Genomic DNA, 17,835 nt, shown 5'->3' with positions numbered 1-17,835 from the left:
TCAATTTTTTTGTGTTTTTTTTAAGCACTAGTGCCAACCAGCCAGTGGTGTTCTTTCATTGGCCATGGTGGAATAGGCTACATACTGTAGATGGTTCATTGGTCCCAAACCATTGCAATTTGCTGCTCGTCTGTATTGTATTCTGTATTTGATAAATAAAAACACTGCAATTAGTGAACATTTTAACGTTATTATTATTATTTTTTTACCTGAATGTATACAGTAGCATTTCCTTGGTGGAGAATGTTCCATTAGTTCCGAAGTAGTTCATTCTAATGAATGTTTGCATACAAGGATTGTTGGGAGGAATTCTAGGCAGAAATAATTAATTTTATTGGTTGTGATGTATACGCACAATTCTTTTTTCCCCCCCTAAATCCAGAAGCCATGGATACAAATGTTCAAAATGTCTTTGTGTATGTCTGACTATAATAAGCAATATGTCCTTCAGTGGTGGAATTTATCCATGGTAGTCCTCTTATTAAGGTCAATTTCCAAAAAGCAAATTAGCATAGACAAATGGGTCTGAGGTAGGATAGCAGCAGGTCGATGAATTATGAGCATTGAGCTGTGCTTGAATTACAGCCAAGATCAAAACAGTTGGGGTCCAAAGTTCCAAGGCAACAAGATACCGTAACTCTTTAAAAGTAAGACAGTATATTCATTGTTTTCCTTCTGCAAGATAAATATTAATATACAAGGAAAAGTTAAACTTTTTACAATTAAAAAAAACATTCATATGACATTATAAAATGAGGCAAAAATCCATACACTTGCAAAACTTTGTTAGACCAGTTTGTTCTGTATAGATCCTAGATCCAAGCTAGTCTATCTGACACTCTACCACATCGCCTCTCTGAAACAAGTGTGAAATCATTCATCAAATATAGGAAAAGTTATGTTTTTGACTACTGGGTAAACGCATTACACTACAGCTGTCTGTTTGGGTTCAGATACTTTATGTTGTGATAAGCATTTACCATCATTTTGTACTTTATAATTTTATTACCAGCTTGCCCGACATTGCAAGGGACATTGTGTTGACAACGCTTCAATCAGCGTGTTCAAGTTTTGATACCTTGCATTGGCAGGGTTTTAGGCTCCGTGCATAACATTAGTTTACAGAAGATGGCCCAGAAGATGAGGAAAACATCACCTGGAGTTAAGGTCACAAATCTATCAGAAGAGATAGAGTTAAGTTCACAAATCTAACGGAGGACACAGAGTTACACAGAGTTAAGCCACCCACAAAAGCTGTGGGAAGCGCTACAGAAATTGGGCTGCAACAACAAAATTCAAACCAAAGCTACAAACATCTGCATTATTTCAAGTGGCGTGCTCATTACCGACAAGCAAGCGGTAGCGAACTGTTTTAACAGCTTTTTTACCACCATTGCAACCCAGTTGGTAAGCAAACTTCCTCAGCATTCAGGTTTGTACGGCTCTGACCACATCCATGCTCACTATGTTAAACTAGGGGCTAAAAAAGACTCCTTTTCATTCAAACCAGTAAATGCTGATGATGTGCAGAAAAAACTACTCGCCCTCCAGCCAAACAAGGCCACCGGCCTTGACAATATCCCCACCAGATTCCTCAGAGACGCAGCTACTGCTATTGCCCCCATAGTAGCCCAAATCACAAACCTATCCATCAGCCAGTGTCACGTCCCACAGGATTTCAAGTTGGCAAGAGTAATCCCTCTGCATAAAAAAGGAAGCAAATTAGAACCTGGCAACTATAGGCCTGTTTCCATCCTTCGTTCCATCTCAAAGGTTGTAGAGCGATTAATTCAAGAACAAATCAACAGCTACCTCAGCGAGCATAAACTGTTTGAATTCTAATCGGGCTTCAGAACCTCCCATTCCACTGACACATGCCTACTGTATCTGACCGACTACATCAAACGTGAGGTAGACGCGGGCAAATACTGCGGCATGGTCATGTTGGACCTCCAAAAAGTGTTCGACACTGTAAACCATTACATTTTACTTGATAAGCTGAGGGCGATTGGTTTTGACTGCACATCACTAAACTGGATGAGATCTTACCTGGAGGGAAGAGAACAAGTGGTTGACATCAACGGAACCATGTCCTCATCCCTCCCGGTGAGCTGTGGGGTTCCTCAGGGCAGCATTCTAGGGCCGTTACTGTTTCTTCTATACATTAACGACATGAGTGCTGCCTGTAACTGCAAATTGTTCCTGTTCGCTGATGACTCGGCACTCCTGATCTCGGGAGAGGACAAGTTGCAAGTTGAGGAGGCGCTCAGCTCCGAACTCTCAAAAATCCGTACTTGGCTTACCGATAACAAACTGTCACTACACCTTGGGAAAACTGAATCCATTCTCTTTGGGACCAAACATTCCCTCAGACAGATGGATGTAAATGATTTCAAGGTCAAAGTCGATGACACAATTATCTCTAGCAAAGAAGAGATTACCTATTTGGGTTGTGTTCTTGACAAATACCTGACAGGTGAAAGCATGGCTACAAAGGTGGTCAAAAGAGTAAACCAGAGAACCAAATTTATGGGCAGAGTTTCCTCTTTTGTCAACCCTCAGGCCCTCAGGACCCTCTCTGGGGCCCTGATTCAACCACTTTTTGACTATGCTTGCACCTCCTGGTACTCCAACACCTCAGTGTCACTAAAGACTAAGCTTCAAACCTCCCAAAACAAACTGATTCGGCTACTCCTCGGATTGGGGCCCATGACCCACCTTTCTCCCACCCATTTTGCCAGCCTAGGCTGGCTCAGGGTGGAAGACAGGGTTAGACAACAAAAAATGGGACTGGCCTTCAAAATTGTAAATGCAAATTTGCCCGATATGCCCCCTATTCCCGCATATCAAAGTAAATACCTCCAAAAGGTTAGCGACACCCACAGTCACAATACCAGAGGGAGCGTTAACAACAATTTGGTACCACCCACCCATAAAACAAACATGGGCAAATTCTCCTTCTACAGCACTGCCACCCAGGATTGGAATAGTCTAACTCCATCCCTCAAAAAATGCAGTTCACTGGGCTCATTTAAAAGAGCCTTAAAAAAATCACCTTTCAGGAGGCCAAAGGAGGAGGTAGTACCATTTTCCCGTTAGACAGCAGACCCTCCCCCCCCCCTGTTCTTGTACATATATTTTCCCCCCCCCCCTCTTTTTTATTTTTTTTGTTGTGCATAGTGTTATTTTTTTTGCTGTTTATTTTGTAATGATATTTGAACTGTGGTGCCACTATATATGCCTATGAATTGAATACCAAGGCCCTCATTGGAAACAAGTCCGCAAGGACTTTTATGAACGGACCTGTTAGACAAAGTATTTTAAATGTAACTGTGCTGTTTTAAATTTTTTGCTGGTCACAAATCTAACAGGAGACAGGCATAAATGGCGAAGTCCTCAGTCACAGAAGCTATATTCCTCAGTAACAAAGTTAAATCTAAATGTATAGATATTGTGAGCAGTGATTGAATACCAACTTGACTTACTTTGAGACACACGCAACCAGTTCCTCTGTCTTGAAGATCATCTGATCAGTGCTGCAGTTTTGGACCATGTCTCCATTAACTAAACGGCGAATGCCAAAGTTGTGGGGATCTGGAAGCACAGTCATTTGTTCCATTAAAGTCCTCAATGAATACTATAAATTGGCTGTAGGCTATTGATCTTCCGAGGAACGAAGTGTTGCTATCAGGCAGAAACCTTGCATCTGTTTCATCTTTTTTTCATAAATGAACACCCTATTGTATACTTAATCGTATGACTGTGTAAAAAAAAAAAGCTATAAAAAGCTGATATCTACACGTTTTGTTTTTTGACATCTTGAATGATAATGCAATCATGTAAAAAAAAGAAAGAAACGCAATTAAGGCAATGGCTTATTGTCTCCGCCAGGCCGAAGGCATGGCGAGAGAGTATGTTTTTGTCCGTCCGTCCGTCCGTCCGTGTGTGTGTGTGTCCGTCCGTCTGTCACCAGCTAATCTCCGGCACCGTTGGCCCGGTCGCTCCGAAACTGTGCACACACACTCCCTGGATGCCAATTCAGAACCTCTGCCCCAAATCTTTCACATGGGCCTGTTATAGCGCCACCAGCAGGTCTAATTTAGCAAAACACATTTTTGGAACAAAATGCCTCAAATCATGAATGCAGTGTCAATGCAAGAATAAATGGCACGTTTGGCACCCTTTTCACATTGGCCTATTATAGCGCCACCAGGAGGCCAGAATAACGTACCTGACCTGGCGGAGACCTGTGCTCCGAGGAGCACTTTTTCTAGTTTGATTTCCATTGCAGTCCTTTTACATGTACATTTGTATGACATGCTTGTAGATCTATACTATTTGGGGTTTGTGTGTTGCTGGTACGTTGAGGAGAAAAGTCAGAACACACTGCTGGTACTCAGATATTAAGATTGAATGAATTTAACCCACTGACATTTTTTGATTTCAGTATGATTCCAGGGGCATGTCATATTGGCATATTAATGGGGTTGAGCCTACAGTACAAGCGTGGCATATTGGCATAATTAATAGATCCTAGAATACTAAATGAAGGTAAATATAGAGCCACGTTTGAGGTACTATAGAACTCCTTTATGGATGTTTTTAGAGTGAGAAAAATACTTGCCATGAACATTTGTTGATCAGAGATTGCCTTGTCTGAACTGGGACTTAAAGTCTGTCTGTGGGTTTTATAAATATTTAACCAGTGACAAGTATTAACAAGAGCTTATGACTAAATAATACTACATTGAATCCATTTGGACACAGGTTTCCATTTCCTGAAGTAATAGTTTTGGAAATACAAAGTTTATGCCCAACAGTGATGAAATGGTATAATAGTAACAAACTAATAATTCCTTTACAGCAACAGTAACTTTAACATTTCTCCCCCGTCAGCTGGTGTAATTTGCTGTCCCTCTCACCTTTCACAGAATCAGTGGTCACTAAGGCAGGGCCGAGTGGACAGAAGCTGTCAAATGTTTTTCCCAGCAACCACTGCTTCCAACTGCGATTCATTTGCCAATCACGTGCGCTGACATCATTGGCTACAGTGAACCCTGCCACGTATGATAGAGCGTCTTCCTCCTGAATAACAAGAGAAGGGCAGATGGCATTGTGTCAGAATGGGTTATCTGTGGGTTTCAAATGTCCTGTATGTCTTATTTTCAGTGGTGTAAAGTACACTTACTTATGTTTGTTACTTATTTATTTTTACTTTCTTCAGTATTGACAATTTTCAATACTTTTACGTCTACTCCACTACATCTCAGAGGCAAATATTGTACTTTTCACTCCACTACAATTATTTCACAGCTTTAGTTATAGTTACTTTGCAGGTTTAGATTATTATCATAAAACATACATTAACCACTTCAGCCCTATATAGCCTATATTTCTCCCTTTTGAAAATAGCATTGTGAGCTTGTAGATCTGCTATTTTCAAAAGATTTACACTTTGAACTTGGGACATTCTGCACAATGAGCACTTTTACTTTTGGTACTTTAAGTATATTTTGATGCCAATACTTTGGTACTTTAACTCAAGTACATTTTGAATACTGGAATTTTACTTGTAACATACTTTTACGTTGCAGTATTGATACCTTTACTTAAATAAAACATGCCAGTTTTTCTTCCAACACTGCTTATTTTACTTTCTATATTGCTGTAGTTGATGTGTGATGCTTCACCTTGATGTGTTTCCCCCTTCGTCCAATCACAAAGGCTAGCTCCACCTCACAGTCCACCTCCTTCAATCAGACAGCACACAGTTTGTCAACTTAACCAACATACTGTACATAGGCAGGGGTAGACCTGTCACATACATGCCAACACTCACAATCCTAGTTGGAGTCTCACTCTTTTTAACCCTTTCACTTGCTGTGCTCCCAATTTGTAATTACTCCCGATTTCTTGTGCAATGCTCAAAGACTCTGAAAAGTGAAAAATGGATGAAACAGTTCCCAGGTCAAGAATAAGTATTATACAACAAAACTTCTGTCCACTTGGTCTGAGACCTTTCCCTTACTTTTTGTAAGTCATTTCTTTCTGGCTTTATTGATAGTATCAGTGGAGAGAGACAGGAAACAAGGAGAGTAGGGGAGTGACATGTAACAAATAGTCCACCAGGGTTGGGAGTGAAACTGGGGCCTCACTGTCTGGCATTAGAGCCTACGCGTATATGGTGCGTGTCCCAACCACTCCGCTATCGGCTGCCCCAACCTTCCCCTTTCTAACATTTGCTGATACACCAGAAAATCTCCCTTTTTTCACAGCCTAAGATTGGCAGGTATGGCCTGTCACGATCAACTCTGGCTTCAACTCTTTTCAGGTGATCATCAATGATGCAGTAAAGTGCCAAGTGTCATGTTTTTGTTTCATCATTTCCACTCCCCTTCGCTCTCCCCACATCATGCTGTGTTCTGTAGAACATTGGTTCTCAAAGTGGGGTCCGGGGACCCCCAGGGGTCCTTGAGGGAGTTCCAGGGGGTCCCCAGCTAAATGATAGATTAGGCACCAAATGGACCCTTATGGGTCTGTAACTCTGAGAGTGTACAAATGGAACCAAATGGACCCGTTAGGGTCCATTTGGTACATTTGGTACATTTGTACACTCTCAGAGTTAAATTGACATAGATTTTACAATACAAATTGCGGTCCAAGTGATAGAAATGCCATTAAATGGGGGTCTGTAGCCCTAATGCATGTCAAACTGGGGGTCCTTGAAATTAAAATGTTTGAGAATCACTGCTAGAGCCGTAAAAAATCTTCTCTTATGGGGGTCCCTGGCATATCTTACAGATTTTGGACATCACTAAGTTCGCACGGGTCTGCTCTTCGATTTAATCCAAAGATCTAAGCCGTGTGATGTATACATTTTGAGTTAAGACCATTAATATCAACCCATGTCCCTCTGCACTACAGCAATTAGTGCACCTGGGGCTGTTCATGCTTAGCCTGTCAAAGTAGCGCAAAGTAACTAAGTACATTTACTCAAGTACTGTACTTGAGTAATTTTTTTTGTACTTTTACTTTAGGCCTTTCAGGTGTTCCAACACCCCCCCTCACCCCCCCAACACCCTGCTTGCTTGTCTTGTTCTGTTGTATAATTTGCCATCCTTACTTATATTCAGTTATCCTTCATGACCCTTCATTATACTGGTGTAAGTGTTTCTGAAGGTACAATGATACTGTTAAGAGTCTAAGCCTAGGTTGATTGTTTGATCTGCTACCAAGCAGTTTGACTCACCTTGATTCCAACCGCAACCCTGTTGTGGGTATTGTTTAGAGTCTACCCACAACAGGGTTGTGGTTGGAAGCAAGGTGAGTGAGATATCTCATTTGGCTGACCAGTTGAGTAGCTTTAAACTTTAGAGCTACTCAACTGGTCAGCCAAATGAGATATCGGCATATAAGTGATATTACAATAAATGTACATCTGTTCTTGAGGTAATTTTTCATCCCCCAAAATCACAAAGGCTAATTTGACCTTTGGGATACACAAATAAGTGGGTGTGTCCAAAAACGTAGTTTTTGGACACACAGTTACTGGTGCCAGGTTTTTGTAAACGCAACCTTTTGATGTTGTTTAGATTAGAGCAGTTAGATTAGATTAGAATTATTTTTTATAATGATTTGTTTATTGACAATGCACAATGTACACATATCATTATCATATCTTTCTTCATTTTTCATTTTTTGTAAACAAGACATAATGAAAAAGACAAAGAATAAAGGAAATAACAAGATACACAAAAACACCACAAAAAAAGAGAAAGATTAGATTAGAATTCTATTGTAATTTTTATTTGGTGTTGGTTTGGTTAGATAGAGGTTTAAAAGCAAGGTTAGGTTTAGGTTGGTTTATTTGTTGTTTTTGCGCCAGGTGCTGTTTCCTATGTTAAAATCATGTATTAAAAACTAGTGAAACCAGGAGACCTGGTTCTGCCAGACCCCTAGTTGTTATAACGACATTATGATGTCGTGTGATGATGACATCATTACGTGGAATTCTTGGCAAAAACTGTGGTTGAAAAAACTGTGGTTGAAATCTGAATGGCTGGGTAGGAAAAGGGGGACAGACCGACCGACCGACAAAGCCTCATGTAGGCCGACCCCCTGGGTCTGGCAATCACTACTTTGTAAAAATCATGCAAAAACAAAAAAGAAAGGTCAGTAATAAAAAAAGAAATCACTTGCCAACCTGTTATGTGACAATCCTGTATTTACCCTAAACGGGATTGTAACACCCCTCACCTCCCTGTAGTTGATCTACAAGCTCACTGGAGCCTGGAGGCACACAACCCATATCAGCTATGCAAGCAGGTGCGTAACCGATGACAATTAGGAGAATGGAAACCGGAGCCAAGTCAACACACACATACAACACAGTCAGAGACACTAAGACAAAAACAGAGCACTGACATTGACAATTTGTACCTTTTTTTACTACTATTTTTTGGCTTGAAGCGAGCCCTCATTGTTTATTCAGGAACATTATTTTCTAGTTTTTTTCTATTATCCTTAAATGCCCTTTTTGCCTTATGTAAGGTACTTTGAATTGTCATTGTGCATGAAATGCGATATACAAAAACATTTGCCTTTCCTTGCCTGGGTCATGTCCAGCCTTCTCCCCATTCAGCAAGGTTCCCTGTAGTCACACCATCACACATGAAATAAAATACTGCAACTATCAATCTCTCGTGATTAAATTTCTTTTTATGTTGTTTTTTAGTTTTTGAGGGGGGCAGATAAACCAAAACATATTCAATCTCTGGCTCCTGGCCTTCCGGCCTGGCAGCGATGACTAGAAAAACTACATATGATTAACCACTCAAGCCCTATTTTAAAAATAGCAAAACATTGTGGATCTTTAAGCTTGTGAGCTTATAGATCTGCTATTGTTGCTATTTTTGTTTAAAGTTTGAGGAACACCAATGCCCAAAATAGGAATGCCAGCTATGTTCAACTTCATTCTCTCTGCTCTGGGGACCCCTCCTTCACAGTTTACAGTGAGAAAGGATTATTGTAGTAGCATTATGCCTGTAAGATAAGATAAGGTGTTTATTGTCACTGTATGTATGGAACATACAACAACATTATGTTTAGTGTATCCACTCAAAAACAAATAGCAGCATCAAACAGAGAAATACAGATAGATACATTATGCCAGCATGAACTGTAAACTGTGAGTTAGAGTCCCGATCCCGACGCCCTTTACCAGTGGTGGAATGGCAATGTAGAAATTTTCTACATTGCGGTTTTGATACTTTTACTTAAGTAAAAGATTTGAGTACTTTTTCCACCACTGCTGCATGTCACCCCCCATCTCTCTCCCCATTTCCTGTCAGCCAACTATCCTATCCTGTCAATAAAGGCATAAAAGCCAACAAAAACGCATCTAAAATATAATACAATAGTAAATCTTAAGATTATTGCGAGAGACTAAGAAAAGACAGAAAGCAGCTGCAGGAGGATTGTAAGCAGATGAGAGAAAGGTTTAACCAGTTTAATTATGCAGTTTTCCTAGTGAAATCTGCTGTGACCTCTGTGGTGTGAAGGTCAGGTCAGGACGTGTGTGATGATGGTGTGACTTCATACAGAGCACCTGACTGAAGGGAGAGGGCATGGCTGGAAGTGAGCCAGGCAAGGCCAGGCAAATGTATTTGTATATCACATTTCATGCACAATGACAATTCAAAGTGCCTTATGTAAGTCAAAAGGGGCATTTAAGGATACAAAAAAAATAAGAATTAAAAAAGAAAATGTAAAAAAAAAAGTAGTGTGAAAAGGATAAATGTCAAAGTACAAAATAAAGTTTTATACTTACCAGTGGTAGAAAGTAACTAAGTACATTTACTCAAGTACTTTACTAAAGTACAATTTTGAGGTACTTTTACTTTACTAGAGATTTCCAAATGTTTATACTTTTACTTCTACTCCATTACATCTCAGAGACAAATATTGTACTTTTACTCCACTACAATTATTTAGTTACCTTGTAGATTTTGATTATTATTACAAAACCTACAGTAACCACTTCAGCCCTATTTAAACTTTGGCTTTTTGAAAATAGCCGATCAAGCTCACAAATTGTGTACTTTGTGTACTTTTACTTTTGGTACTTTAAGTACATTTTGATACCAATACTTAGTATTTCTACATTGCAGTATTGATACTTGAATAAAAAAATGTGAGTACTTTTTCCACCACTGATACTTACTTACTACTTACTTACTTTCCTACTCGGCCATGTTGCCACAAAACAAGCTTTCTACAGTTAAATTGCTACATTTATCTGGAACTGTATACTCAATATTTCACATTATATTACAGTGGGTTCTACTCTCTTCTCGGATAAGGCCAATAAGGGTATTGTTAAAAAAAACCCACAATTTTTCTTTCCTTTCTTGCATACTATCAGCAATAGGCTAAACGTATCTTCATCAGGAGAATTGCATTTGCAATGTGTCCTCTGTTCAGAACCCATATGTGGAAATGACCATAATTGGGTCTACCACAATTGGTCTAACATTATTTGGGGTCTCAGACCACAAAAAAACGTTCTGCCTACTTTTTTCTATTATGCATGATGCATGAACTAAGAATATAAATATAAATACATCGACTTTTACTCCATTAAAGGTGTATGCCAATGTATTACTTTGCGGAAAAGTAGACAACAGCAAAAAATATAAATACTTGCAGTAAAACTATCAGCAAACAAGGCAACAACATGGCAGCCAAGCACCAACTATTCACCAAAAGGTCACTGAAACATTTCCATGATCCTAAGCCTATTTCATCCCCATATTTGCATATCAAAATAAAATCGCGCAACATCACTAGAGGCATGTCAAAGTGAAGGTGTCTGGTCAAAGTGCAGGTAAAGTATCCAGCTCTGAGAGATTTACTCCATAGTTAGATTTCTTTGAGAAAATCAACCTAACCAACTGATTCTATGGGGGTTTGTACTGCATGACAGCTAAATGTTTTTAATGTTTTTATGTTGTAGTTCATTTACTGTACATATTTAACTTTGAGTGTAAAATACACTCAATACAGGGAATTCAGATGTCAGTGAAATCTTGAAGCTATCAAATGTATTCAATATATTTATCCTTCACGTATTTTGATTCATGTTCTAAAAAAATCTAGTTTGAGACTCCAGCAGCCAACATAGTTTCATATTTGAGTGCCAGGGTTTTTTAAAAACAGGGTACAGTCAGCGCCTGGATTTTTACCCATTTTTTAACCTTTTTCAAGTAGTCACAAAATATTTTCAGTGATCACCGTCCTCACGGTGATCCCCTCATTACACACACAGGGGTCTCGTACAATCGGGGGAAAACAATTAAAAACATTAGGTAATCCGTTCCATAGTTGCAGCCAGTTGAAAATAGTCGAAAATAGTCCAAAAAGAAAATCTTCGAAAAATGATATCTCCTGGCACTGTGAAGGGGAAAAAATAAATAAAAAATGTTTCCAAAAACGGTCATAACCGTTTTTGGCACACATGGCTTCTCAAAAACGGTCCGGACCGTTTTTGGCACTCAATGTGTTAATGTACTGTAGTACACCACACACACAACTTAAAGTATGAATATTTTATTTCAATTTTAATTTTAGAAGTAATGTGATGACGTTTTGTTAATTAATCCTTTCTGTGTTTCCATGGTCATAACCTTTGTTGTTGTTTTTCTGCATATTTCCTCACAGAGAAGCTATGGATACTAAATTACTTCTGATCATCCTCCTCTCTGGTAAGTAAGTCCACTCTAATTAACCTTTTTTTTTTTTATGAAATTGGCCATTTGTATAAAAAACAATCAAACAAACAAACATAAGACAAAGACAGATGTTTGCTAAACTACAATTATTTTTATATTCCTTTATGCCTATATCCTTCTTTTGTGTATTATCATCATCATATACTGTATGTATGTCCAGCTCAGTGGTGGACAAAATAGGACTTTTTATTTTTATTTTTATTTAACCAGTAAAATCACATTGAGACCATTGTCTCTTTTACGAGTGTGCACTGGCCAAGAGAAGAGGCAAATACATGTTACACAGCTCTGCCAGTAACAACAATACAGGACATAACAAAAAGCAGGAGCAATGGCTGGAGAGTGTGCCCATGGCAATCCTCTTAAAAGTCACTAGGGGGATCAGAGAAGCCAATTTTAATCTGGTCTGTAGATCATTCCACTAAAGTGGTTAATGTATGTTTTATAATATAATAATTTGTATCTGCAAAGTAACTAGTAACTAAAGTTTTCAAATAATTGTAGTGGAGTAAAAGTACAATATTTGCCTCCGAGATCTAGTGCAGTAGAAGTAAAAGTATAGACAATTGGAAATACGCCAGTAAAGTAAAGGTACCTCAACATTGTGCTTAAGTACAGTACTTGAGTAAATGTACTTAGTTACTTTACACCACTGGTCCCCAGGTGTAAGAGGCCCATTCTCCTGGCATCTGCCTCACTAGTCTATTAATGTTTCCAGTATTAAATCCTCTATTCCTTGACTTTCAGGATTCTACATACCCTCCTGAGTCCTGTTGTGTGCTTAATCGTGAGTATCACTTTGTCAACTTGAAAATGACCTGGAACGATGCTCGGAGCTACTGCAGAGAGAAACACACTGACCTGGCCCCCATAGAGAACATGGAAGGTGTGAAGAGTCTGAAAGCAGTCGACTATGATGGCAAATTGATATGGTTTGGACTGTACGATGACCCCGAATCCTGGATGGGGACGATGGGCCACGATGCCAACTCGTGGAGATGGTCCTCTGGTGATACACAGATTAGGACAGAGTACCACAACTGGCGTCCCAACCAGCCAGATAATTATCGTGCCATAGAGGTCTGTGTGGCGATCGATGCTGATGGTTACTGGCATGACAAACCCTGTCAACAACACAGATATTTTCTCTGTTACGATGGTAAGCATCGGTGGAAAAAGTACTCAAAATGTTTTACTTAAGGAAAAGTATCGATACTGCACTGTAGAAGTACTCTGTTGCAAGTAAAAGTCCGGAATTTAAAATTGACTTCAGTAATAGTACAAAAGTATTAGTATCAAAATGTACTTAAAGTACCAAAAGTAAAAGTACTAAAATGTTTGAAAATAGCAGATCTACAAGCTCACAACGCGCTGCGATGCGATGCGTTGTGAGCTTGTAGATCGGCTATTTTCAAATAGCCAATGTATAAAATAGGGCTAAAGTGGTTAATGTATGTTTTATAAAGTCATAGTTTATACTGGCAAAGTAACTAGTAACTAAAGTTTTCAAATAATTGTATTGGAGTAAAAATACAATATTTGCCTCTGAGATGTAGTGGAGTAGAAGTAAAAGTATAAACAATTGGAAATACTCCAGTAAAGTAAAAGGACCTCAAAATTGTATAAGTAGGCTACAGTACTTGAGTAAATGTACTTAGTTACTTCACACCACTGATGGTAAGAAATGATTGCCTATGAAATCTAAATAATCTTCTGTGTGCATTCACTTCACCTAGTGGGCAAGCATTTGTTTCATGGCACTTTTACTGTTCTCTTCCCTAGATGGAAATGGAGTCCAGCAGGAATATATTAAAGTCAAGACGTTTTCATCATGGAAGGCTGCCCAGCAACACTGCAGACATCATTACAGAGACCTGGCTGTTATCAGAAATGCTGAAGATAAAAAACAGGTTATGTCTTTATTGGAGTCGACACAGCTGGATGGATGGATCGGCCTTCATAGAGTAGCGTGGACGTGGTCTGACCAGACCAGACCAACTCCTCCTTCACACACTGGGCCAAAGGACAGACCAATAACCAGGGTGGAAAGCAACATTGTGCAGCCTTGCTTTACCCACAGTTCACTTGGAGTGATGTTCCGTGTGATGCAGAGCTAGCCTTCTTCTGCCACAGTGGTGAGTCTTCTCCACAACACGACCAAGTTTCACATTTCTAGCATAAAAGATCATTAGTGTGGTGACGTCCTATGTGTCTTGTAATTATTATTTATTTGCTTTCGGTGTGTGTATCTTTGAGTGTGTGTGTGTGTGTGTGTGTGGGGGGGGGGGGGGGGGGTATATTATCTGTATGTGTTCTGTCAGAGTTCACTGTAACATTTGAATCACTATTGATGTTTTGTTTTTGACCACATGAAACACTGGCATGGTACACTCCACTCCACTCCCAGGTGCACTATTCAGAAAGTTGATGAGGATTAAGATTCAGACTGATGCTGACATGACAGATCCAGCCATTAATGCCCAAATCCTACAACAGGTAATTAACGCTTTACACTATCTAATGCCTCAGAGAAAATGTGTTGTGTGACATGTCACTCGACAAAAAATCTGTAATTTACCTACTTATTGTTTTGTCAAGCAACATGTCGCACACATTTTTTTTAGTCTAGTATACAATACATATACCGTATATACATTTACCGTTTTTGGCACACATGGCTTCTCAAAAACGGTCCGGACCGTTTTTGGCACTCAATGTGTTAATGTACTGTAGTACACCACACACACAACTTAAAGTATGAATATTTTATTTCAATTTTAATTTTAGAAGTAATGTGATGACGTTTTGTTAATTAATCCTTTCTGTGTTTCCATGGTCATAACCTTTGTTGTTGTTTTTCTGCATATTTCCTCACAGAGAAGCTATGGATACTAAATTACTTCTGATCATCCTCCTCTCTGGTAAGTAAGTCCACTCTAATTAACCTTTTTTTTTTTTATGAAATTGGCCATTTGTATAAAAAACAATCAAACAAACAAACATAAGACAAAGACAGATGTTTGCTAAACTACAATTATTTTTATATTCCTTTATGCCTATATCCTTCTTTTGTGTATTATCATCATCATATACTGTATGTATGTCCAGCTCAGTGGTGGACAAAATAGGACTTTTTATTTTTATTTTTATTTAACCAGTAAAATCACATTGAGACCATTGTCTCTTTTACGAGTGTGCACTGGCCAAGAGAAGAGGCAAATACATGTTACACAGCTCTGCCAGTAACAACAATACAGGACATAACAAAAAGCAGGAGCAATGGCTGGAGAGTGTGCCCATGGCAATCCTCTTAAAAGTCACTAGGGGGATCAGAGAAGCCAATTTTAATCTGGTCTGTAGATCATTCCACTAAAGTGGTTAATGTATGTTTTATAATATAATAATTTGTATCTGCAAAGTAACTAGTAACTAAAGTTTTCAAATAATTGTAGTGGAGTAAAAGTACAATATTTGCCTCCGAGATCTAGTGCAGTAGAAGTAAAAGTATAGACAATTGGAAATACGCCAGTAAAGTAAAGGTACCTCAACATTGTGCTTAAGTACAGTACTTGAGTAAATGTACTTAGTTACTTTACACCACTGGTCCCCAGGTGTAAGAGGCCCATTCTCCTGGCATCTGCCTCACTAGTCTATTAATGTTTCCAGTATTAAATCCTCTATTCCTTGACTTTCAGGATTCTACATACCCTCCTGAGTCCTGTTGTGTGCTTAATCGTGAGTATCACTTTGTCAACTTGAAAATGACCTGGAACGATGCTCGGAGCTACTGCAGAGAGAAACACACTGACCTGGCCCCCATAGAGAACATGGAAGGTGTGAAGAGTCTGAAAGCAGTCGACTATGATGGCAAATTGATATGGTTTGGACTGTACGATGACCCCGAATCCTGGATGGGGACGATGGGCCACGATGCCAACTCGTGGAGATGGTCCTCTGGTGATACACAGATTAGGACAGAGTACCACAACTGGCGTCCCAACCAGCCAGATAATTATCGTGCCATAGAGGTCTGTGTGGCGATCGATGCTGATGGTTACTGGCATGACAAACCCTGTCAACAACACAGATATTTTCTCTGTTACGATGGTAAGCATCGGTGGAAAAAGTACTCAAAATGTTTTACTTAAGGAAAAGTATCGATACTGCACTGTAGAAGTACTCTGTTGCAAGTAAAAGTCCGGAATTTAAAATTGACTTCAGTAATAGTACAAAAGTATTAGTATCAAAATGTACTTAAAGTACCAAAAGTAAAAGTACTAAAATGTTTGAAAATAGCAGATCTACAAGCTCACAACGCGCTGCGATGCGATGCGTTGTGAGCTTGTAGATCGGCTATTTTCAAATAGCCAATGTATAAAATAGGGCTAAAGTGGTTAATGTATGTTTTATAAAGTCATAGTTTATACTGGCAAAGTAACTAGTAACTAAAGTTTTCAAATAATTGTATTGGAGTAAAAATACAATATTTGCCTCTGAGATGTAGTGGAGTAGAAGTAAAAGTATAAACAATTGGAAATACTCCAGTAAAGTAAAAGGACCTCAAAATTGTATAAGTAGGCTACAGTACTTGAGTAAATGTACTTAGTTACTTCACACCACTGATGGTAAGAAATGATTGCCTATGAAATCTAAATAATCTTCTGTGTGCATTCACTTCACCTAGTGGGCAAGCATTTGTTTCATGGCACTTTTACTGTTCTCTTCCCTAGATGGAAATGGAGTCCAGCAGGAATATATTAAAGTCAAGACGTTTTCATCATGGAAGGCTGCCCAGCAACACTGCAGACATCATTACAGAGACCTGGCTGTTATCAGAAATGCTGAAGATAAAAAACAGGTTATGTCTTTATTGGAGTCGACACAGCTGGATGGATGGATCGGCCTTCATAGAGTAGCGTGGACGTGGTCTGACCAGACCAGACCAACTCCTCCTTCACACACTGGGCCAAAGGACAGACCAATAACCAGGGTGGAAAGCAACATTGTGCAGCCTTGCTTTACCCACAGTTCACTTGGAGTGATGTTCCGTGTGATGCAGAGCTAGCCTTCTTCTGCCACAGTGGTGAGTCTTCTCCACAACACGACCAAGTTTCACATTTCTAGCATAAAAGATCATTAGTGTGGTGACGTCCTATGTGTCTTGTAATTATTATTTATTTGCTTTCGGTGTGTGTATCTTTGAGTGTGTGTGTGTGTGTGTGTGTGGGGGGGGGGGGGGGGGGTATATTATCTGTATGTGTTCTGTCAGAGTTCACTGTAACATTTGAATCACTATTGATGTTTTGTTTTTGACCACATGAAACACTGGCATGGTACACTCCACTCCACTCCCAGGTGCACTATTCAGAAAGTTGATGAGGATTAAGATTCAGACTGATGCTGACATGACAGATCCAGCCATTAATGCCCAAATCCTACAACAGGTAATTAACGCTTTACACTATCTAATGCCTCAGAGAAAATGTGTTGTGTGACATGTCACTCGACAAAAAATCTGTAATTTACCTACTTATTGTTTTGTCAAGCAACATGTCGCACACATTTTTTTTAGTCTAGTATACAATACATATACCGTATATACATTGTTGCTTAACGATGCTGATCATTGTTGTTAAAGAAATGTCACATATATGGAGATCCCAGGTGACGTAGAGACAGGGAGGGAGAGAGGGATAGGTGAGGGAGAATCAGGTTGGGGGGGGGGGGGGTGGAGGAAGAGGGAAAGGGAGAGAGTGATGGAGAGGAGAGATCGAGAGAGGGGGAGAGCTTTTGGGAGGGATGAGGGGAATGGAGGGAGGGGAGAGAGACACAGAGGGATAGAGGGAGATTGGGTGGGGGTTATCTCCTTGTCCTTGTAGAAAGACAGAGGCTGAGTCACAGGAAGGATCTTTTCTTGAGGTTGAGAGACAGAAATGAAAACGGTCTTCTATTCCTCTTCTTCAGATACACGAAGCTCTAGCCAACCAGGGAGCAACGGACTTTCAACTGCCCTGGACGACTCAACCGGCAAAAACAGCAGAGACTC

General features: G+C 39.5%; 1 protein-coding gene across 1 annotated transcript; it reads right to left on the bottom strand.

Moving 5' to 3' along the window:
• Positions 1–1,064: 1,064 nt before the first annotated feature.
• Positions 1,065–8,637, bottom strand: LOC308096166 (oxaloacetate tautomerase fahd2, mitochondrial-like; the record flags this gene model as incomplete). Its single annotated transcript, XM_080443490.1, has 5 exons — positions 1,065–1,176; positions 3,486–3,594; positions 4,923–5,085; positions 5,691–5,750; positions 8,611–8,637. 5 exons carry the CDS (start codon positions 8,635–8,637, stop codon positions 1,065–1,067), a joined length of 471 nt encoding a protein of 156 aa, XP_080299616.1.
• Between the last annotated feature and the right edge of the window lie 9,198 nt (positions 8,638–17,835).

Source organism: Gymnoscopelus braueri (assembly GCF_963280865.1).
Source record: "Gymnoscopelus braueri genome assembly, chromosome: 2".
Lineage (NCBI taxonomy): Eukaryota > Metazoa > Chordata > Actinopteri > Myctophiformes > Myctophidae > Gymnoscopelus > Gymnoscopelus braueri.
This window is presented reverse-complemented; position numbering and strand designations above follow the sequence as displayed.